Source organism: Magnolia sinica, chromosome 11, assembly GCF_029962835.1.
Source record: "Magnolia sinica isolate HGM2019 chromosome 11, MsV1, whole genome shotgun sequence".
Classification (NCBI taxonomy): Eukaryota; Viridiplantae; Streptophyta; class Magnoliopsida; order Magnoliales; family Magnoliaceae; genus Magnolia; species Magnolia sinica.
In genome coordinates, this window is record NC_080583.1 from 7004170 (window position 1) to 7029434 (window position 25265).

Below are 25265 nucleotides of genomic sequence, written 5' to 3' on the forward strand. Positions count from 1 at the left end.
ATTCACACTGAAATTGTTGTTTGTTGTAACAGCATAGATTATTGTTGTCTATGCCTACTCAATAAAATAGCGACCTTTCACAAAAAAGAAGCATAGATTACTGTTGATTCATAATGTCACCGCCTGTTCTCTAATACAAAATATATCATATGTATTGCTGTAGAATATCCTATATATTATTTTCTTTTAGGATACATGTGGCTGTGGGATGTGTTGGGACTTTATAGCTGTTGGATGGACTATGTTTCACTGATGCAAACCGTTTATATGAAGGCCCCACTGTTGGATCTTCGATGCCATTCACTCTGCTAACCAAGGTTTTGATATCATCCTAAACAGGTGTGCATCGGGCGATACATACCAGTATTAGCACTGGACGATCTGCTACACCCTCTGCCATTTTGCACATGACCTCCCTGAATAGGGTGGACTTGGCCTCGACTTGTCTGTGTCACACTGAGTTGACAGTGTGCGACTTGACTTCTCAAATTGCGGACAGTCATGTGGGACTTACCCATGATGTTGATGTGAAAATCCATTTTGTCCATCATGTGAGGCCATCCGTTATTGGCCCATAGCCCAAGTTTTAGGCCAAAACCAATCTCGGGTGGGCCACAACACTGGGAACAATTAAGGAGAACACCCAAAATTGGAAACTTCAAAACTGTATTTGGGTCCCACCTTTGTGCTTATCTGCCAATCCAAGCTGTTCGTAAGGTGGGATAATTATTTGTTATTCTGGCAGAGTATAAGGTTGGCACTCATCCACTCAGAACTTGCACACATGGCGTTTATTATCTCAAATTAAACTGACTAGAATGCTGAACCCGCTGTTATTGAGTCATAGCATGAAATCAGATTGGTTTAAATAATGCTAACCTCTGATGCATGGATACTTTTTTTGTTGAAGTAAGACCATTGAATGATGGTGGTGACTCATCCTGCTCCCATTTGTCACTTACATGCATGATACACCATCTCAACTGTCTAAATTGTGGGATGCATTGTGGATGAAGCGTATGTCTAAGATCACAGTGATCATGATATCTTAACATCTGATTTAAATGGAACAGAGCCTAAATTGGGCATATACAAACTGGTATCGGTGGTGACAGATACTGTACAGCGAAACTGATTTTTAAACCTGGGATCCAGCCCGTTATATGATGGTCCTCACTGTAAATGCCATAACACTTTTTTTCCCCCATTTAAATCTTTGGTTTTAAATATGGTAGATAGATCCTGTTTAGCATGTTTTTTGGACAGTCTGGATTGCTGTGTAACTAGCCATGATGGATGAATTAGATCCATTGGAAGTTGGAACACTAGCCATGTGATTTAACCATTCATTTGATAACCATCTTGCATTTTTTTAATGCATGTTTACCATCATTGTCATCACCATCATCAAAGCTTTATCCCAACTAAATGGGGTCGGCTACATGAATCCTGTTCTGCCATTCCAATCTATCAAGGGCCATCACCTCTATTAAACATGTTTACCAAACGTGTTTATTTTAACATAAGCAATTCTCAGTTTACAAGTCCGGAGAATCCTTTGTTGTGAATCAATTATGCACAGCACCAAATGAGCCCTAAGAGATTAAGTTAATCCAAGTCTTATTGCGTCACCTATATGAGTTGGTCACATTGCATTGTACACTCTTCCTTTCCTTTTATGGTGTCTGGATTCTGACTGCAAGTTTTTCAATATAGATTCCATATAGATTACACAAAATTTCATGGGTTATTACTTATTATTTTTCCTGAATATAATATTCTCCATCTTGGTACTTTTTGAGTTTTGCTGAATTCTACATTGGCAATATATATATATATATATATTGCATCTACTCTTTGTTCCTATCGAAATCATCGGGTGAATACTTACTGTGTCACTGTTTCAAACATGGTCAGATTTCTAATTATAAAGTTTAACTTCTTCAGCTGCAGTTGTTCAACTCAAATCAGTGATTGGTGCATTTGCTACTGATGAACATTTATCACATCCAAGTATAGAGAAGACTAGAGTTTTGCAAAAGATACTTTTAGGTGTTGTTTCGATAATTTCTAGCTTCATAGATTTGAATGCAAATATGCACGAGAAGTCTCAGTTGTGCTGCAATATTGGGGACTGTCCTGTTCCGAAGGACTCAGCATCTACAGTAGATCGTTCCAGTGGCTTGAAGGGTTCTATTTCTGAAGCAAGGTTCCGATGGCAGCAGAAGGCAATTGTGTCAGTGTTGGAAGCAGGTGGCCTTAATTGGTTAGTAGGTAAGGTATGCCATCCTCCTTTTTGGATGTCTTTTGAATGGCTGCTAATGTATATGGAACTTGACACCTTTCTATTCCTTTTCTGAGCTGCTAAAATTTTCTTATAGAATAAAGTCACCATACCCTTCCCTCCCGAACTGTTAATAATGTTTCTGGACTTCGGTTATTATGTGCTAAAATAAGTTGGTTGATAGTGTGGGGCTTTAGCGTTTTTGGCATGTAAATAGTGTTGGCAATAGCGTATCATTAGTTTTCTTGCTATTAGGCGCAGCCAACTACCTGAGAATGACCTTGCATGCGCATGGTGCCTTGCGCTTAGCAGTTCTCATGGCAACTGCCCGTCCATGACAATGTTTCACTTGCTCACCCTTCGGGGCATGCATGTCATAGTTGGGCTGGAGGGCGATACTTAGGTTTGACCATGTTGTCGTGTTAGTGGTGTGCATGTGAGTCTCGGCCATTGTTGGTTCCTAGAGCCTGGTTAGAAGAGGAAGTTAATATCTGATAGTGAGCTTATTGTAAAACATTTGCCAGTCTACCTTTTCAAAGCCAACCCCAAATTGCTGGGAGAAAGGCTAAGATGTTGATAAACTAACTAAATCAACAAATAGAATAAACGAATAAGAAAACAATGTAAACATAAAGATTGAAGGAAATCTGAAAAAGAGCATTTGGATAGTTCAAATCAAAACCAGCGAATAGTTGTCTAAATTAACAAAACCTCAAATTACACAATAATAATCTCAGTTTCTATGAACACTCGGTGTTTTAAATAGCACGTAGCGTGTTGCGTATCGCTCAACCCTCTATAGTGTATAGGGTAAGGTACATTTTTTTGAGAGATACAACAAATTGATTAAAGATGCATGCAAGAAGTTGGGAAAGAAAACAACCTCAACACAAAACCTAAGAAGAAACACAAATTGTGGCTAAGCTGGCCTTTACATAGGTAGCCTAACTCGACACGAGACCTTTGATATTCCTAATAACCTCATTCACCTCCACACTTTCATCCCGAAAGCACCGAACATTCCTAGGTCCCCAAATAACCCAAAAGACGGCCATAGAGATCAACCTCCACTTGTGCTTTTCCGGTTTCCCAACTCCTCCCTCATGCCTAGCCCACAAAAGGTCTTCCACGGACTCCGACATCACCCAATCCGCCTGAAGCAAACAGAGGAAATGGGCCCAAACTTTAGAAACAAAAGGGCAAATGCACAAAAGGATGATCAATTGACTCCACATTCTCCATGCACAATAGGCAAGTTTTGAGAAGGCAAATGTTGGGAAGAACTAAGGATCTCCTTTGTAAATTGTCCATGTTGAGAACCCTCTTATGAGTTACGACCCATAAGCTAAACAAACACTGCCAATCAATGATGAAAAGGATGAAGTGAGGGAGATAGGCAAGAGGGCTTACTAATGATGCTAAAGAGCAAACCAACAAAAAACTTTCCTCAGCAATGGCCCGACCAAATCATTGAATCCATTTTTAAAGAAGGATAAACATTCTTGAGGTGATCCAATAACCCGATAAACTCCACAATCTCTTCATCCGTCATGTTCCTATAGCCAATGTTTTAAATATCGACTATATTGGCCGATATATCCCACGATATATTTTGTATCCCACCTGTGTGATACGAAACACACAGGTAGTGTTGATATATCCCACATGTTCGATTCAGTGAGCATATTCAATTCTCAATCACTTTTTATTGAAATTATGTTAAGTTAGTATCAAATAGTTACAAATCCATTGGTTTTTCATGTTTTGCTTGAAAAATCATGGAGTTGGAGCTTTGATTTTGATATCCATTGGCTTTTCATGTTCTCCATGTTTTTTTTCTTCTAAATTTTCCTTCAACCAGTTGTCAATTGAGACTAATTTTGAAGTATTTAGGAGTATTTGATAAATAATCATCACATACACTCTAATTTCAAAATTTGAGTATAGGTGGTCCGATTTAGTGAGAATTCAAAAAATTCCAAATTTCTCTCAAATTGCTTGCAATGTTACACTCCAAACATGAAATCAAGCATGTATGAGGGCTGATCTACTGATTTGTTAAGTCCTTGTAAAATTTTGAAAAATAAAAATAATCTTTAATTAAAAATTATTAAAATATTAATTTTTTTTTTTTCAAAAATTTCCTTCTACCAGCCATCAATTGAGACTAATTTCGAAGTATTTAGGAGTGGTTGATGAAATGATCGTCACATACACTCAAATGTTACGCGTTCAATTTAAATATAGCTACATTAGTTCAGTTAGACAGCGCATAGCTTAAGACCCTATACAAAGGAAACCTATTATGTACACTTCTTTTTTGAGATGTCATGATTTAAAAGTGTGTATTAAGTTTTTTTTTTATTATTATTTAAAAAACAATTCTTGAAGTTTCACTGAAAAAATCAACCATTTTCCTAATGTTTCCCCATGTTTCTCAAAAAGTGCGATAAATTATCCGATACAAACGATATATCTCGTGCGATAACCAATACATATCCATAGGATGCGATACGTAATGCGATATTGATGTTTTGAACACTGCCTACGGCAAGGGGGTTCCACATCATTGTAAAAACAGAAGCAACCTGCCACAAAGATAAAGCGACCGGGAGCAAGACAAGCCACTCTTGGAAAGAGATCTTGAAGTGCACAATCTCCAAACTAAGTGTCCACCCAAACACGAATGCAAATGACTATTTCCCAACGAAAAAGGAACCTGCCCTCCACCTCCAACAAACCATATGATCTGTGGCCGCAATTGCTTCTCAAATATGTGAAGCTTTATAAAGCAAGGAGCTCTTCACAAACCATTAGCCCTCCTAGATCTCGCACTTGCTGTAAGCTCTCCAAAGCCTTCCCGCTTCTATACCAAATCTCCAAATCCACTTACCAAGAAGGGCCAAAACTCATATTGCATAAACTTTTAAGATCAACCCCACTTCAGTCGGCTTGCAAACCTCCGCCTACTCAAGGAGATGAAAATTCATATACTTGCATCAATTCAGCTAGAAAACTTATTATGTGCACTTGTTTTTTTTTTTTTTAATAATGTTTTGATTTATAAGTTTGTATTGATGTCTTTTTTAACAATCACTGAAGTTTCATTGAAAAATTCAACTAATTTCCCAATGTTTCCCCATGTTTCCAACAACAACAATACATTATGCAATACAACCGATATATTGCATGCGATAACCGATATGTATCTGTATCCCAAGGGAGCGATATGTAATGCGATACCGATATTTTGAACACTGCCTAAAACCAAATAAACCATCTGCTGAAAAAGAGTCCACCAATCCACTACTAACTACTCGAAACCATCAATTTCCAACCGAGTAGATTCAAATATGAAGGGTCTGGGACCCCAATTTTCATAAACCCTAAACCCAACTGTGAGCTGGGCACGTAGCTTCTCTTTCTCCCACTGTGTCTAGGCATTGCCGCATCCATCATACAAATCTTACTTGTGCCTTCTCTCATTTTCTCAACGCAAAGAGGGGTGACCACAACTCTTTCCAACAGCTTCCCCTCAACTTGCTCACTATTTACTATTTAGCATCAGCTCCCCTTCCTCTAGTGCTTCTGCAACCCGAATATCTCTAGTGATGAACTCGCCTTTGTATTCGTCTATGACGGGCCCCACTGATCTTTAGAGAATATTTCTCTTTGGCTGCCTTTGTCGCCCCGAGTTGCCAAAGTTCCCACGAGAAGATCCTCCCCTGACAAGAAGAAGCCACTGGTATTTCTATTTTTTAATTAAAAAGTAGGAAAAAATTATGATAAATAGTAAGAAAAGTCAAAAAAATAAAAAAAATGCCTAGAAAAATCATTCACTTTTTAGGTACAAGCATTTTCAAACTACTTATTAATTATCATTTATCAAAAGCCAGTCCACATATATGAACCAAATCTTATCAACAACTTTCAAAGCAACTTTCTAAATCTAAGAAATGGACAGCTGCAAGTATAGAAAAAAAGACTGCTGCATTATCACGTGGACACTACACCACCGGGCAGCCACTAACAAACCACCACTGTAAAGTGGTGGCTCACATGATGGACTGGATGTGTCTAAATCTATACCATACACACACTAGAGTGGGCCCCACATGGGCCACGCCATAGAAAACAATGCTTAAGTACCAAAACACCTCTATTGAAGTATGCTGGCCCTCGTGATGGTTGGATGGGTTGCATGCATGCCACATACACACCACAGCAGGCCCCTAAAACAAAAGAAAATTGAGAAAAAAAAAAGGAAGAGTAAAAAATTGCATAGCAACCCCTATCCTACAACATTGCATAGTAACATGCCATTCCCCACAGTAAGACCCTTAAAAAAGAGAGGAAGAAATGAAAAAAAAAAACAGCATAGCAACCCTATCCGATAACATTGAGTAACCGGCATACTAAAACAATAGAAAGTTGAAAAAATCCCAAAAGAAAGTGTAAATCTTCATCCGAAATGAAAAAGAACTCATTAACAAAAATTAAGGGGCAAGAACATACCCCCTATCAAGCTTGAGAAAAGATTCAATCAATAGAAAAACTGGATTTTTGAGCTTCATAGCCATACAGATGTGAATAGGGGGAATTATAATTTTCTCTTTCGTTTGAGTTCCAAAGATCTTGAAAATACAGCAAACGGACCTTCTTGCAAGGTCGATTGATCGGCAAAAACCTTCTATTCAATGGCTTTTTGGATCGAGAGAATCAAAGGGCTGAAGCGGCGTGTGTGTTGGCTTAGGGTTTTTTTAAAAGGGGTTTTGGAAAACACTCTTTCAAAAAGCGTTTTAGTTTAAAGTCCTTAAAATGCGAGTTTTGCACCATTTCTAAAATGGCATTATTCCACAATGCACGTGTTGGGGCCCATTTAATAGATGGTTAGGATAGTCTTATATGGAAGTATAGATATTACCCATCTACAATAGGACCAACTATTTGGATGGTCTGGATAGCTCTACATCATTGCCACGTGTGATAAGGATGGGCCACCACCATTTTACATCATAGCTAAAAGCCTAAACCTAACACCCTTTACAAACGTTTTTTTTTTTTTTAAAAGGTATGCTGTAGCATATGCTACATGCCATGTAGCTTGTAGCGTGTGCTACACGTTATGTAGCTTGTAGTGTATGCTATAGGGGAAATATGTGAATTTAGCAAGCTGCATAGCACGTAGGCTACGCTATGTAGCACACACGCCACACTATGTAGCGATGCTATTTAAAACACTGCGAGCATTACAATGAAAGTTGCTCTCTTAGAAAGTTTAGCAAACCTCAACAAAGAACAAAAATAAAGAAAAAGGAAAAGGAACAAGACTTGTAATAAAAACTGGAGTAAAACCTGAAAGTGGGAGTGCGATTTCTTATGGATAGTTTCTTCAACACCAAGAGAATGGATGCAGGCTTGAGGGCATGAACTGAGAAATCTTCGGCTGACAAAAGAAACGTACATTACTAAAATTGAAGATGAAAGGAAAATTCTATGTGGGATCTATTTCTGGACACCTCACTGAAAGCATCTAACATGTGGCAGTTTTGACGACATCACCGGAACATGTTTTCGCCTTTTCGGTACAGATTTTGAAGTGCCACGTCGTGTCCAAGAGTGTCCAAGCATCCACAGGTGTCAGCATGATGAAGACCTAACAGTGGATGTCCAGGTAACTCAGGCAAGAAGCTTGGCAACTGGCACTTTTTTGTTTTTCCATGTAAATCATAGTTACTCTATTTGGATGGCAGGAGTTAAGAGGTTCCAGCTGCTGCTAAATAGTTACTCTATTTAGTTTTTCCATGTAAATCATAGTTAAGAGGTTGCGGTGAGTGGGATTAATGTATAAATATGAAGAAAGTAGAAAGCCGAGCTTTTTATTGATAACAGCTTTACCTAGGTCAATGAGCAATGTTATTTTTGTACTTGGCCAATTGAGGGACAAGTATATGTAGAAGGGTAAGAACCTAGTGCTATATGGTTTGTATAGATCTTGAGAAAGCATACAATTGAGTATTTAGGGAGGTTATGCGGGAGGGTTAGGGGTCTTGTGAAGATGTATCAACATAATTTGAGATGTATGAGGACATTGTTACATGAGTGAGAATGATGAGCTCTTTGTAGCGGTGGATCTTCATCAGGGTTCAAATCAAGTCCTTACCCTTTTGCAGCCATTATAGATTCAGTAACTGCTAGCATCCAAGGCAATTACCCTTGATGTCTGCTATGTGCAGATGATGTGGTCAGTGGTCCTGTAAGCAGATATCATATTTCTCCCAACAGCTTGTTATCTTCCAGCTATGGTTACATGTGCATGTCTAAGTCATGAATTCCTGGTTAATTCCTATTTTTCTAGTCAAATCCTTATAAGGTGCTTGACATATTGCAGCTTTCATGAAAAGTTCTTTTTTATGTTATTTTGGTTCATTTATGTGTTTTGCTTGCAACCATATAACATAGACTTTACTCTTTATTGTTGAGAAGCGAGTTTCTACCACATAAGGCTTCTCTTGGATTGTCTCTAGCAAGTAGCAACCTTGTTTTCTTAGATATCAAAATGTGTTCCAGAGGAACTGTAGGCCTCTTATCAGGGTTAAAGATCTGAGGGTATTGACTACCGCTAATGACTGACATAATGATCTATCTTTATGGAGAACCCTCATAGCTTGCTTCTGTTGAGTAGTGTGGGGTTGGTCCTTTGACGCTTAGGAAAGCTGTTAAAAAAAAAGTGAGTGTATTCTGCTCAAGGTCTTTTCATCCTTCAAAATTGATGAACACTTCTGGAAGATGGCTCTATTGTATTTATCTCTGCCTCTCTTTTGTTTCATTATATCAGTAACAACAATTGATTGTTTAATTCCAGAGCTGCTACGAGTTATCAGAAGGCTGAGTTTGAAAGAACAAAGGACAGAGATATCTCTCCAGTATTTAACGTTGAACACCCTCAGGTCAGCTTTATCTGAAAACCCAAGGGCTCAGAATCATTTTAGAAGTATTGGAGGACTGGAAGTTCTACTGGATGGTCTGAGTCTTTCATCAACCAACACATTAGCATCAACAAATACATTTTATACTGATGATGAGAGGTAATTTGCAAAATGATGATGTAATGCAACATCCAAGTTTAGCATCGTTAGCTGATTTTACTCTATGACTATTTATCTAACTGCTATTTTCTGTCTAGTAAAACAAATTTTTTTTTTCTAGAATATTCTTGTTTAGTTTGATTCAAATGAAGTCATAAAGATGAGGTATTACTTCATATTGTCACTTGTCAGCTGATTTATCAAAAACTGGACATCCAGATCTACGTTTTTCATGGATAGCCTCGATCACATACAAGAATTTTGGCCATCTCCTTACTGCTTTGATTGCAAATCAATCCAGATTCTCTATGCGAATTGGTTTGAAAGATGCGAGTCGAAGTGGAGGATTTTATTCCCTATGTAGGATTTATCTGAGATGGAAACCGGCTTCTCAACTGGTGCGTGATGTGTGGATAGGTTTTTGAGATGTATGATATTGCTATCATGTTGTTCATGTACAATCTTTTGACTGGGAATCTTAATGAATTCCAAAGGGGCCTTTTGAACTGATGCCATAGCGAAAGCCAGAAAATGAGTTTTAGATCTTTGCGAATTTTGAGTTGGAGCTAATTTCCATCATCCAAGAAGACGACTCATTTTAGGAAGGCAAACGTTTTTTTTTTTCTGTTTTCTTTTTTCTTTTTTCTTTTGAGAGGTACCACCAATTTTATTAGATCAAAGGAGGAAGAGACTTCCTCATAGCAAAAGTACATGCACGACAATAAAAGGAATCAAAATAAGCTATAGGACATGAAGCAAAAGGCTCAAGAAGCACAGCCCACGAAATAAAAACCAACTGCACTTCTGAACACCTCATCAAGACTTAGCTTATGGTTCCAGAAGCATCTCTTGTTGCACTCTGCCCAGATCGACCATAAAACAGCAAGAAGCGATAATCTCCACAAGACTCCCTTTTGGGCATCACCACCCCTATGCCAAGCTAAGAAAATGGCATCTATTGAGCCTAAAATCACTCAGCTGCATTGGAACAAATTAAAAAACCAACCACAGACCTCTATAGCAAAAGTGCAATTAATAAACAGCTGATTCACTTTCTCTGCTTCTCTGAGGCACATTGCAAATTGCCACCATCAGTGCCTTGTTCTTCCCCACTAGCCATGCAAAGGCAGTAACTCTGGGAGGGTTCTTGTGATACCAGACTGCTTTTGACAGGTCTTTTGCCTCTCTCACGACTGGCACATGAACTGCCTCATAAAATGAGCTAACCGAGAGTCTTCCTGACCTCTCCCATCTCTAGAACCGAGCATCCCAGTCAGAAGAAGACGGAGATTGATTCTGAAGCAACTCCAATGACCTGATTATTTCCTCTGGTTCAACATCTGACAAATTCATGTGACAAGAAGGGGCCCAAGCCTCCTGACCACCTGCAAGAATGAAGCTGTCAGCAGACAGGTCTCCCAAACCACTTGAGCACCTGCCAAAGTAGCTGCATCAATCATATTGCCATCATCGTCTAAGCCTTATCCCAAATTCCCAACTAACTGGGGTCAGCTACACGAATACTGTTCTGCCATTCCATTGTATCTAGGACCATATCCTCAATTAAACCATAGGTCATCAAGTCTTTTCTTGCTACCTCCACTCATGTCCTTTTAGGCCTTCTCCTTGTCCTTTAAGAGCCCTGTAAAAGAAATTGCATCAATACCTTTTGAAAATTTGGATTATTTTCACTTGGAAATCTCTCTCTATCTCATCATTTTCTTCTAGTTATTGAACGGGTTGTTTACTTCTTGTTGTGTAAAATTTGGTCAGGTATACTGTTACTACAGATGACTTTGAGTTGAACAGCTTGAATTGAATCTGAGACTGTAATATGGCACTTTTGGTTCTGCAAGATTTGGTTGGGATGTTGAAACCTAGTGACTTTGAGCTGAATGACTTGAACCCAAGATTGCTATATCACAAGTGTTTCACTCACTATTAGTGACTTGTTTGGCATGCCATTATAAGTGCAAATATTTCCTTACCGCAGATGGTACCAGCAGTTGGGGGAATTGCTGTTTTGTATCAATTGCATGTTTCTTAGGGTTGGAACACTTACTGATCATAAAATACTGCCTTTCGTGTGTGGTTGCTGTTTTTGCATATACCGTGTGGTACTTGTTGTCTTTTATTCAAGGGAGCATTATGTTTAATGTTTTATTCACAGGGGCAGACATAAATATGTATGTAATGCATACATTTATGCATGTATATTTACATCAAAATCTTCTCAGTTTTTGGACATTTCATTGAATTTGTTTTATTTCAGACTTTCTCAATTCCGATGACTAATGCTTTGAACTGGTCTCCAGATGTGAGAATCCTATTTTTGATATTTTCCAGCTCCAGATTCTTTCTTTGGAAGTTCTAAGGGAGGCCGTGTATCCTTAAGACTGCCATAGTTCTGGTCTATAACAATAACCTTGGGTTGTTTGCTACTGGTTCATGAGAATGAGAATGCGCACATGCACAGATTTTCCTTCTCATATTCAATTTTAGGAACCTTGTTCAATTGGTAACATATGAGCTATATTAAGCTTGCTCTAGATGCCTAAAATGACCAACTTTCTGTTTAAGGTTCTTCATCGTTTCTTAAGATTTTCAGTAGAGCTGTCCATGAGTTGAACCAAGTCGAGCTTGGCACAACTCAGCTCGGCTTGGCCAGCAGCTAACCCCACCTCGAAGTTGGCTCTGCTCGGTCCTCGAGCCTTACTGGCCAGCTCGGTTTGGTTCAGTCAGCAGCTCGGGCCAGTTTGAGCTGAGTTCGAGCTGAGTTTGAGCCTGTGAGACATTTTCTCAAACACATATAATGCATCTTCAATCTCTCACAGAATGCAAAACAGTAACAACACCTTACAGGTATTTCATCAAACACTCTGGAGTAACATAAAAAACAAGATATGAGGGCAGTTTTATAGTGTAAAGTTTTTTGTTTTTTAAAATTATTATTATAGTGATTTGTTTCGTATCCATTCCTTCCTCTCCACCAGCCGATTCTGCAGAGTATGTATGCATCCAAAACAATACTTTGTTTAGTCATTTCATCAAACACTTGGCGAGCAGCATGAAGATAAAAATAATTGAGTCATCGAGCTGATTCGAGTTGAGGTTCAAGCCGAGTTGAGTCGAGCTCGAACTCGGCTCGGTTTTTTTTTGAGCTCCAAAAACCAGCTCGACTCGGTCCGAATCCAATTTTGAGCCGAGGCAAGTCGAGCTTTTCCGAGTCGAGTCGAGCGAGCTGACCGAGCTAACTCAACTCGTGTACAGCTCTAATTTTCAGGCCAGATTGGATTCAACTCACCAATAGTGAAGTCTTTACCTTTTCCTTTTACACACTTGGAAGGCCCTTCTCGGTCATTGCAGTTTTTTACCTGTGTCCATGGGCTTAAACTTTGTAATCTTCATATTGTTTCTGTACCTCTGTATGAACTGTTATCTGCTTCCTTAACTGCTGGTCCAGATTTGGGAATTTGAACAATTTGCAGTTCATCTGTGAAATTGGACGGGTACATAAATTTGCGAACAACATTTGTTGGCCTGCTTTCATGCTTCAGGAGTTGCAACGGCAGAGGGTAGAGTCACCCGTGGGGGTTGATTTTCCCATGGTAATTTTGGACTCTAGAAGGGAGATCTCTCAGAGCAGTTCTTCCAGTTTGCATCAAGCCTGTGGTTCTTCTAACTCACTCAATTGGAATGAGTATGCTGTTAAATTAAGCAGTGTACTCTGTTCTTTCCTTCTTGCTCTGGAAGACATTGAATTCCACTGTGGCCAAGCATCAGTTGGGCGGAGTGGGACACAAGTCTCTTTTGTGTATTGGGAGCTTTCAATAAAATGGGTAATGAAGGTTCTTCTTACTCTGTTTCCATGCATTAAAGCTTGCTCTAATCAGACTGAGCTGCCGAGCCATCTCAGGTGAGCTATTAAATCAAGTGTGTGTGTGTGTGTGTGTGTGTGTGTGTATTTTAAATGATTCAATACCAAATCCGATATTGACTTAATTTGTCTGTTTTGCTTTTGATCTTTCATAGCTATTTTCAGTGTATCCATCTACCATCTTGCTACCTATCTATGTTTTTGTCTATAGGTTGATGTAGGGGATACAAGGAGAAGATAAAATAGAGTAGAGGAAGAGAAAAAAAGGGCTACACGTCTCTACCCCTCTTCCTTATATTCTTCTAAGTAGTGTTTGAAATATCAGTATTGCGTTTTGTATTGCATCCTTAGGATACAGATACGTATTGGTTATTGCACGGGATATATCATTTGTATTGGCTAATTTATTGCACTTTTTGGGAAACATGGGGAAAATGGGAAAAATGGTTGAATTTTTCAATGAAACTTCAGGGATTGTTTGAAAAAGACCTTAATGCACACTTTTAAATGATAACATCTCAAAAAAGAAGTGCACCTAATAGGTTTCCTTTGTATAGGGTCTTAAGCTATGCACTCTCTAACTGAACTAATGCAAGTATGCAACTATATTCAAATTGAATGCATAACATTTAGAGTGTATGTGATGATCATTTCATCAAACACTCCTAAATACTTTGAAATTAGTCTCAATTGACAACTTGTTGAAGGGAAATTTCAAAATAATAATAATATTTTAATAACTTTTTATTAAAAATAATTTTTACTATTCAAAAATTGACAATGACTTAACAAATCAGTATATCAGCCCTCATACATGCTTGATTTCATGCTTGGAGTGCAACATCGCTAGTGATTTGGGAGAAATTGGGGAAATTTTGAATTTGCCTCAAATCGGACCATTTACTCTGAAATTTCGAAATTAGTCTCAATTGACAGCTGGTTGAAGGAAAATTAAAAAAAAAACATGGAGGACAAGAAGAACCAATGGATATTGAAATCAAAGCTCCAACTCTATGATTTTTTTTTTTTTCCATGCAAAACATGAAGAACCAATGGATTTGTAACCATTTGATACTGATTTAACATAATTTCAACAAAAAAGGGATTAAAATTGAAAATGCTCACCGGATCAAACGAGTGGGATATATCGGCACTACCTATGCGTTTCGTATCGCATAGGTGGGATCCAAGATATATCGTGGGATATATTGATCAATATCATTGATATTTAAAACATTGCTTTTAAGTAATATCAGTAAAAATACTGAATGGTCTCCGAAGTAATTACAATGAGATAAGTGTACACTAAGTACACTGCACGTAATGTGGGAAAGGGATACAACTAGAGTGGGCCGCAAGATTATACGGCCATCTAGATGGACTGCACAATCGTATGGAATTATATTTACCAACATCAACACTCCCCCTCAAGCTGGAAATAGATGTCATCTATATACCCCACTTGGAATAGATGCGAGTACACAGTGCGACCAGGAGCTTTAGTGAACATGTTGGCAAGCTAATCCAAAGACTTGACAAATGGAGTAGAAATTTCACCACTAGGCACTTTCTCATGTATGAAGTGATAGTTGATCTCAATGTATTTTGTTCCTTCATGAAAGACTGGGTTAAGAGGTTGCCTGATTATTACATAACAATTGTGTTGGTTGATTCATTGCAAAACACGTCTCCTACCACTTTTTGCTACCCACACATACCTGGATGAAGGGAAGATTTGTGCTTTAGCTAGTTTAGGTGGTTTTGGTAAGCTTGCCAGTTTAGCTAGTTAGGGAGGCTTGTAGATGAAAGCCTCTTTCCTTTTGGTAAGGGTAAGTGGTGAAAGTCCCTAGTATCCACCCCCTCCCTTCAATAATGGTCGAAGATGTTAGAGTTTTCCATCAAATTTTAGCTATCAACATTCGGCTGACACTCCCACCGCGACACCCGGTTGGCAAACCGTTTCAAGACTACCCTGCTGTTCCATAACAATTCTTTCATGATTTGATCTATATGCTTCTCCACCCCTATCAAGGTTCTATCAAATATTTCCCAGCACCACCTTTATAAGTTTGACTCTTCCAGGGACTAATGGCCACCGTACCGTTTGCTCCAGTTCAATTCTTCTTCGTTGGATTTTCTCTATGACTGCGTACATGTCTTTCTTGCTTGTCTTTTTCCAGGGGACTTGATGAAATCGATTCTTTTTAGATATCAAAATATCACGATCACGTAATATCAATTTCGAGGCCTCGTCATCAAAAGTGGCTTCCAATTGCTCGGAAATTCTCAGCTATATGGGGGGCGGCTAATACGAGCAGACTAGAAGAAACAACGCTTAGATTACCAGATCCTGGACACAATCTTCATAGAGATGGAGAGCCCCCATGATATAGTGTAGACATATCATGCTCTTATACAAATAAAGTTCTCTCAATTTCACTTTGCCTCGGATTCTCTATAAAAAGGGAATGAAAGAATATATTCAATTAAATAATATGGATTGAAATAATATTCATATTCATAAATAAAATGAATAATAGAAAGATTTAATTAAATATTAAACATAGATTCCATTGATACAAAGCCAATTCCAATAGACTTATTGAACGTTCCCATTGACGTGCATCCCCAATTGCTTCAGCTTGCGGTTTGCTTATCTGTATTTTGATTTAGCTGCTTTATTGACGTGTCCTTGTCTTGCAAGTTATCCCTAAGAGTTCGATGTAGGATGATGGAAACTATCCCAGGATGCAAGATGAGAGATCAATTACAAATTAATTTCAGCAATCAACATGTAAAATCAAGCATATCCACGTAATAGATTTGGAAATTCAGATTTATAATACGAAGATCCTAGGTTATTACATACGTGTGGTGCACAAAAATATAAAATAATTCAAGAGTGGCTCACTTGGAAGTAGGGACTTCTAATGTAGCATGGGTAGTGCAACAACCGCTTGAATAGGTAACGATGCAAGCGAAATTCTGGTTTGGGAAAGTTTTTCAAAGAAAAAATTCAAATTTTCATTAGGGTTTTAGATTCATGGATGGAGATTTAGGATTAGGGTTTTTAGGGATTCAAAAGATCTAGGTATTAGGGAGGCTTGGAATGAAATTAAAAGAGGGAAAACCCCAAATGGGGTCTCACACCTGGCTGCCCGTACGGACGCACGTGCCTGTGTGCGTGTGTGCATGCATGTGCAGGTTCACACGTGGGTAGGTAAAGGGAAGAAAGGGAGGGTGGATTGAGTAGGGTTTTGATGGGTTTAGAAGGTTGTAATAGAATGGGGAAGGAGGAAGACGAGAATAATACCTTTTGAAGAAGAGAAAGTGGAAGAGTGTACCTTGGGGAATCCACCACCAATCAAGCCTCTACCCTTCTATAATTTAATTGGAAATGAGGGTTTCTCAAAACCCTAAAAAATAAGGAGGAAAATTCCTTCACACAAGAAAGATTTTTTTTTTTTTTTTTCTTCTTAAATCTCCACTAGGGTTGGACGTCCACCCCTCCTCGTGCTTTTATAATTAAAAATTCGGAATAATTATAACCATGACACTCACTCAAGTGAAATGGCTCATCATTCAAAGTAAGGAAATGAAATCACCTATTATCAATCTCAACAATTAAATAAATCCTAAAAATAACAAAAAACATAAAGGTAACAAGATCAGAGTCCAAAGAGCCCAGATCTGGAAGATCTGGTGTCCCGATGGCCTGATCGACAAGATCCAACGATTAGATCGACACAAAATAAAATCCCTATGACAAAAATGGTCTCCTAAGTAGCCCACGTGCATTATCCCAAAGCGGGGTCTTCCTGATACACATCTGAAACTCGTCTCTCATTGTTAAGTGTCAAATATTGCATATTCTCCCCTGTTTATATCTTGGTTTTATGAACATGATAATACTTAATGGTCTATTTATTACATGTTTGTGTTGCAAGGTGAATCTGAGAGCTTGGATTGAAAAGAATGCTAAAAGCATAGATTTAATGCTCAAGAATCACCAAGCCAAAGGTGGGATCGTAGAAGACCAAAAATGAAAAATTCACATGCCAAAGATCCAAGAAAATCAAGTGAGAAATGAAGAGAATCAAATACTTAAAGTGAAAAAAAAGGAATTCTAAAAATTTGCCTGCTTAGACTAGTCTATGCCCTGCTTCGACCAGCCTAAGATCTGGCTTGACAAGTCAAAAAACTCTTAAGGAATTCATAAAAACAAGCTAAGAAAGAAGAAGAAAACTCTTGGTGGCGGCTCCTTTTTGCTCAACTCCTTAAACCCTAGAAGATGCCTTGGAGCATCCTAGGGACTTTTATTTATAGTGGGGGAACTCCAACTTTCGCACCGAGTTGGAAAAATCCGGAAACTGCCTCAAATTTACGCAGTTCACGCAAAATCTGCGTAACCTTAGACGAGTCGAAGGCAATCTTTGACAAGTCGAAGGTCATCTTCGACTGGTTGAGGATCGCGCGAATTTAAAAGATAATTGAACTTCATTGATTTCTAGTTGATTTTAAGGAATATTTTCAGTTTTCAATGGTTTGTTGTGACTCAAAATACAATTGAATCTGCGATAGCTTTAAGTATCTTGTTTTCCTATTTGAGATTGATGGATTGGTAGATCCTGTTGTTCGCCATTGTCTCCAAGGCATGGTTGGGTGATGGAATCCCTTCCAATCCTCACAATCCTCACCTATTGAGAATTAGGTCAATGAAAGTTCAGATTTGATTTAATTGCTATATTTTCCAATTGGATAAGATATGACTCCAATTCCAATTGTGTTACTTGAATCAAGTAGGGTAGCATCTTAATTGCTACAAGTGGATCCTTGACACCCTAGTTCCCACCTTTAAATTCACAAGTTTCAATTGCAATAATCACAATTATTCTCTCAAAGATTTCAGATTTAGTTTTACATCTTCTTCTAGTTCTATTTCTAGTTACTTTCAGAAACGTATAAGTTTAGTCCATGTGGATTCGACCTCGGTCTTACTGATATTATTACTACATCGCGACCCTACACTTGGGGTTGTGAACACTCGTCCACAAAGAAAGCTACGCTGATGTGGGTGGTCGTCTTCGTCTCTGGTACACCCGAGTAGGTCCTCTGATTTCTCAATCAGATTTAACTTTAGGGGCCTGTAATTGATTCATTTTAACACTTAGATCAGGATTAAAGCACCCTGAAGCTAATCGAACTAGAAAGGTCGGTTGTTGACTTGTTCCATATTTTTTGTGGATGTTTGTCTTCGAAACTCTTGCTAGTCAAGGCTCCCTGTTCACACTATTGATGGACCTTTCTCTTTAGGGCATTTGGCCAAGAGGTGCATAGGTAGGCATACTAGTTGATGTTGGAGACCGGACTAGGCGACTTGATGAAGTTACCTCGAATTGACTAGGGGTCTATTCATGGAAAACTTTTCTCACTTCTTTTGACCATAAGAGCTTTCTTCAACCACACTAGCTCAAATATTGTGTGAACCAGTTGATACTTAAACATTAGACTAGGCAACAACATTGTTTCTTGCTCTTCCATGCAACAAAAAATTACCTCTTATCTATTTGTAGACCATTAGAAGGAGAACATGCCCAATCTGTATCAGAATATCCAATAACTTAAAAGATGATATCATATCATCTATACAAGATTCCTTGGTCACTACTCTTTCCAGATATCACAGAATTTGAGCAACTACGTACATTTGTGGGTTAGTTTCTATTCATACCTTTGTCTTTAAATAGATTGCCTTAATGTCTAACTAGCTTATGATTTGGATCCATTAGTGTATCAGTTGGTTAGCACCAAGAAGGCGCTTTTCTTCAAGAAAATCCATGGTATACTTCCTTTAAGATGGATTGATTCCCTTCTTTGTTCTTGGAACCTCTATCCCAATAAAATACCAAAGATGACCCAAATCTTTTGTTAGAATGTGATGTTGAAGATATCACTCACTGTTTTCAATTCCACCACTATCATTGCTTGTGACCATAATATTGTCCACATTAATGACTAAACACTCAACTCGAAGATACCTTTGCATACGAAAAATCAATGATCAACCAAACTTCGTTTTAATCCATATGCTTATATAACTTTGCTGAACTTGTCAAACCACGCATGTGGAGTTTGCTTCAACCTACAAATCACCTTCCTCAACTTACACAATTTCTCTAGCTCCCTTGAGCAACAAACCCAAGTGATTGCTACTTATTATATGAGGTTTCCATGTAGGAAAGCATTTTTAACATCAAGCTGAAACAAGGACCCGCTGTGATTAATGACAATATACATGAGAACATGGATGGAGTTGAGCTTGGCAACTGGGGAGGAAGTATCCATATAATCCATGCATAGAGTATACGTATACCCCTCGGCAACTAAATAAGCTTTCAACCTCTTTACTATGCCATCAAGCTAAAAGTTAATTAATGCAGGGTCATTTTCACACCGGGCTCGAGTTGGGTAGCCTGTGGGATGCGGGGACACACTCAGGGTGGGTGGCCTGTGTAAAGTGGAACCCATGTGAAGTGGGGTCCACAAGGTGGTTCGCCCGAGTTCCTAACTCATGCGATGTGGGGCCTAGGCTATGAGATAAAGGGATTGATTTGCCACTCTCTATCAGTTCGAGCTTTTAGAGCAAGTGGCTAATTGTCTTACATCCAAGTGGTATCAAAGCGGGAGGTCTCGTGTTCGAGACTCCTCACCGGCGGTGATTCATGCAGGGGCATTTTTACACTGGGCTCGAGTGGGGTAGCCTGTGGTATGCGGGGACACACTCGGGGTGGGTGGCCCGTGTGAAGCGGAACCCATGTGAAGTGGGGCCCATGAGGAGGTTTGGTTGAGGTCCTAACCCATGCGATGTGGGGCTTGGGCTATGAGATAAATGGATTGATTTGCCACTCTCTATCAGTTCGAGGGTTATTAGAGCAAGTGTCTAATTGTCCTGCATCATTAATGGTGTACACCCACTGACCCCCAACAACAGGCTTGTTGGCTGGAAAATTAATGAAGTTTCAAGTGTCATTCCTGTGAAGTGTGAAGAGCAACCTTCTCTTCTTACATAGCCTACTTCCATCCATTATTAGACAACACTTGTTGATAGGACTTAGGAAAATGATAGGAAGAAAGAGACGTGGAAAATCTATGAAACATTGGAAATAGAGACCAATAGAAGCAAATTTTGAATGTGATGTATGGTACAAGTACGTTTAACTTTCCTAAGAACAATGGGAAGGTTAGAAGAATAAGGAGGTATATAGGAAGAGACTGGATTGGCACTCTCAACAAAAGATATGGTGGTCAGTGCTTCGCGATTGACTTCATTATCTCCCTGCTTTTGTTGTGACTCGTGTGTGTATTTTGAGTACAAGCTTATCATTAGAAGCAATAACAATCAAGGGAAGCAATGGATTGTATGGTGTTATCCACTACTGGGATAGGTATCGTAAAAGCAATTGGAAACTTACCTTCATCTAAAAAGAATGGAGTTGATTCAATGAAAGTAACGTCTGTACATACAAACTTCGAAGATTGGACTATAAGGTCTATGCCCCTTGGGGTTTTGGAATACTCAAGAAACACACATTCAATTGCTCAAGGATTGAACTTATCATGGTCTAACTGTAATTTACAAACAAAGCAAACGCACCGGAAAACTTTAAGAGGCAAGCAAACAATGGAACATCGGGGAACAAATTGCATGAGGTGACTGACATTCTAAGAGATAGGTGACATTCTATTAATTAGATGAAACATGGTTAAGAATCACTTCAAAAAGTTTTGGAAATTTATATGAATCAATAATGCACATGCCACCTCAAGCAAATGGTTATTTTTTCTCCATTTGATGACACCGTTCTACCGTAGAGTGTGTGCACATGCTGTTTGATGCAAGATGCGACTCTCCGGTAAATACGAGTTAAAAGATTGAGATACACACTCTTTAGCATTATCTGAACGAAGCACACACACATTAGAGTTAAATTAGTTCTACCTTTTCATCCACTACTCCTTTGCTAGGAGAGTCTGGGATGGTATCCTTGATTCTTTTAAAGTCCCTTGGTGATACCAAGATCTATTAAGGGTCTATCTGAATTGGTGTAATGGTGGTTTTGGGGAAAAAAAAAAGGTAGTTTGAGGTGGCGACTAGCCTTGCTAACTCGTCGTTGGACGCTTCGGGGAGAGGGGAACAACCGCTGTTTTCGGAATCGTAGTGGTTCCCATTTGTATGTTCTTCGGAGGACTAGAATGTACATTTGGGAGTGGGCGGCTTGATTTTCTTGGGTGTTCTATTTTTTCTTGTTGCTAGGTGCTTCTTGTTTAGCTTCAGCCTCTGAGCTATTTTAATAAATCTTATTGCTTCGTCTCCTGGTCATTAGATGAGTGGTAGAGACAATGTAGTGTGTGTGTGTGTGTGTGTGTGTGTGTGTGTGTGTGTGTGTGTGAGTGATCCAGGGTTCAATCCTTGGTGGTGTTACCTTTAAAAAAAATCTTGCTTCTAGAAAAACAAAAAACTCATCAAATAAATCTAAGTCATCTTTGTGTAATCATCAACAAACGTTACAAAGTATTTGTAACCTAATGTACTTGGTACCTGAATAATTCCCCAAGCATCTGAATGCACTAAAATGCATAGAACTAGATTATGCTTTTCCACTCACAGTGGAAAAGAGATTTGGTGATGTTTAACATGGGATAGTTAAGGAATGGCACTCTCGAAAATCTTCATGGATTGATGACTTGGACACAAGGTCCATAACGGCAATGGTGGCTGTAATGGGCACCACCATTACGACCTTTTATTTATTTCTTAAAAAAAAAAAATGTTTTTGGGCCGTTATAGGGCCGTTACCGGTTGGTTTTTTCTGTAACGGCCGTTACGGCTGTTTTGGCCTTGTAACGTGCAACGGTTACGATCGTTACTGTTATGTAACATGGCCGTTAAGCAACCGATGTTGAATACCTTGCCTGGACGACAATGCCACTAGTAAGGGGAGGTATTGATTTATGCTGTTGCGCCAACATATTCACAGTGCAGATAATAAAGTCCACCATATTCACACCCTTCACAAATGTTCTTCCTCGTCCTTCTGTCTTGAAAGACACAATGTGAGGGATAGGAGGTCACAAAACAAGTGAGAGATTGTGTAAGTTTACTAATTGACATGAGGCTAAAGGAAAACTTAGGTACATAAAGCAAATGAGACAATGAAAGTGAAGACCAAAGATGAACAATATCCAGACCCCCATACCTTGGATTGGGTACCATTTTCTAAGGTGACAAATGAGCTCAGAAAGGTTCCGAGAGAAGAAAATATAGTCAACATACTTGTCATATGATCGAATTGGGACACTAAATGAGTTTAACTTGATGTCATGAATGTGGTCATGGAAGAGGAAGGAGCACCAGAGAGAGATTGATTCTTCATGTACTTGAAGTATTCATCCTTGGTGAGCGCAACCATGTCTCTAGATGTACCTTGTTGTTGTTTAGGCATGGGCCTCCACAACCAACAGAGGGGGACCGGCTACTTTCTTTAGGATGAGAGACTTGATTGCCCATGTTGACTTGCCATGAATGTCCTTGATGCAAGACAATTAACCACTTGCTCTAAAAGCTCGAATTGTTAGAGTATGTCGAATTAATCCCTTTATCTCATAGCCCAGGCCCCACATCTCATGGGTTAGGACCTCGGCCGAACCCCCCGCGTGGGCTCATGGGCCCCAAATCACATGTGCTGCCCATCCCGAGTGTGTCCCCGCATCCCACGGGTTACCCCACTCGAGCCCGGTGGGAAATGCCCCCGCATTAATCACCCCCGGTGAGGAGTTTCGAACACGAGACCTCCCCCATGAGCCCCAAATCACATGGGTCACCCACCCCGAGTGTGTCCCCGCATCCCATGGGCTACCCCACTCGAGCCCGAATGTGAAATGCCCCTGCATTAATCACCCCCGGTGAGGAGTCTTGAACACGAGACCTCCCGCTCTGATACCAATTTGCTACACATCTCTCAATTGTGTGATTCGTAGGCCTCACAATGAGTGCATTTTCTAGGCCCCCATGACCTCTACCACAAGTTCACTACTCCTGAATCATTGTGATTATTGTGATTATTGTTGTGATTACTTGGGCTACCACTATTGCCACACCCTTGTCCAACAGATGACAACAGAGTTGATCTATCATCTACTCCATTGGAACTGACGGTGGAGCCAAGGGATGCATGCTGAAGACGAGATTATACCTCATTAAGAGAAGGAACAGCTTTTTCTCCAATATCTATGCACGGACAAGCTCATTTTCTGCTTTCAAACTGGATAGGAATTTGACCACAAGAAAGTACTCATGTTGCTAAAGTTGTTTTTCTTGATCACTTGTAAGCAGCTGATACACATACAACTCCACTCCTCCCATGTGCCTTTGGGCTTTGAGAAATACTCACCAAGGGACTTGCCCCCTTGTTGGAATGTGAAGATCTCCTCAAATAGCTGATATGTACAGGAGATGTTCTTGTTTGACTAATACATCTCCTGTACCGTATCCTACACTTCTTTTGCAATATCATGAAACATGACGTTTGTACTAATGGAGGATAACATACTATTCCACTATCATTCTCATCCGGCTTCTTGATGATCAAGTATTTAAAATTTCCCTTTGCCGCACAGAAAATTTGTATAGATTTGGACCACTGTTTATAGTGGTTATTTGAGCTCCTAAAAAAGTCAGACAGACTTTAAAAAAAAAAAACGGGGTTTTTTTTTTTTTTGGTTGTTGTTGTTTTTAATCTCTATCTCCATTAACACAAAGGCTCAAAAGAAAACAGATGGACACGACTCACGGTAATAGGGGCTGAAATGTCTATAGACACATCCTTCAATCACACACTCCACAAAAGCAGCCCAACACACATCAGTAGAGCACGCACATGGCTTCACACGACTTCACAGAAATAGGATGATCTCATGCACATCCTCCACGGCATCACATACAGGCCATAAGAGGGTTTTAACAGTAAATCAGAAAGGAGTTCCTCAGCACAAGATAATAATGAATGCCAATAACAATGGAGGAGTTCTGAGAGGCGAGTGAAGATTTTGAGAGCCCTAATTGACTGATTAGAGCTTTGAGACCATGTATGTTGATGTAGGTAATACAAGAAGAAGAGAAAATAGAGAAACAAGGAGAGGAAAAAGAAATTAGGTCTACATGTCTCTAGCCACTTGCTTATATTCTTTGAAGTAATAAAACTAAAAAGGACAGAAGTGCTCCTGACTAATTACGATGAGATAAGTTCACATTCAGTACACATAATGTGGAAAAGGCACACTATGAACATGAGATACAATGCGAGTGGGCCACACAATTCTACGACCATCTAGATGGACCTTATAATTGTATGGCATCAGATAGCCCACCAACATCGACACTGTCTGTCTATCTATGTAAATATACTCAAACGTACATATACCTAGTAAGAAAGATACTTGGACACTTGCATATGCTTCGTTTGCGGGTATCAATACGATATGATACAATATCGATACTGCTACCAGATACTTGTAGGATATATTTTAACCTCATCTTTGTGATATCTGTTGGATATTTATGTCTTCATTTGAATTTCTATATTGATGTGCTTCATATTGATTTTTTCTACAGGATTTTAGCCTATACACTGCAACATTACATCCTTTATGCATTTAGAAAGGTTCTTGTTTCTTCACCAACATTACTTGAAGTGTTCCGGGAACAGGGAATATGGGACCTTATCTTTTCCGAGAATTTTTTCTATTTTGGATCTGCTTTAGAAGAAATTTCTGGAGACATCAGTATATCTTCGGATGGTTTTCCGCAAAACTTTGAATTATGCTCTAATTCATCTAAGGTTCAAGCAAATCCCAGTGAAATTGAAATTCTTCAAATGGAAGTAATTTCGTTTGTGGAGTTCGCTGCAACGCTAAATGGGAATGCACATAACCTGGTACTTATTCTTTCACTCCTCTA

General features: G+C 39.1%; 1 protein-coding gene across 5 annotated transcripts in view; it reads left to right on the top strand.

Annotated features, from left to right (window-relative positions):
- LOC131218702 (BEACH domain-containing protein B) overlaps window positions 1–25265 on the top strand; it is a 115381-nt gene that overhangs the window by 34656 nt on the left and 55460 nt on the right. For all 5 annotated transcript variants that reach the window (XM_058213413.1, XM_058213411.1, XM_058213409.1 and 2 more), the window contains exons 6-10: window positions 1948–2274; window positions 9150–9372; window positions 11688–11756; window positions 12836–13288; window positions 24921–25242. In XM_058213413.1, the coding sequence (XP_058069396.1) occupies window positions 1948–2274; window positions 9150–9372; window positions 11688–11756; window positions 12836–13288; window positions 24921–25242 (1394 nt within the window). The remainder of the gene's footprint in view (window positions 1–1947; window positions 2275–9149; window positions 9373–11687; window positions 11757–12835; window positions 13289–24920; window positions 25243–25265) is intronic.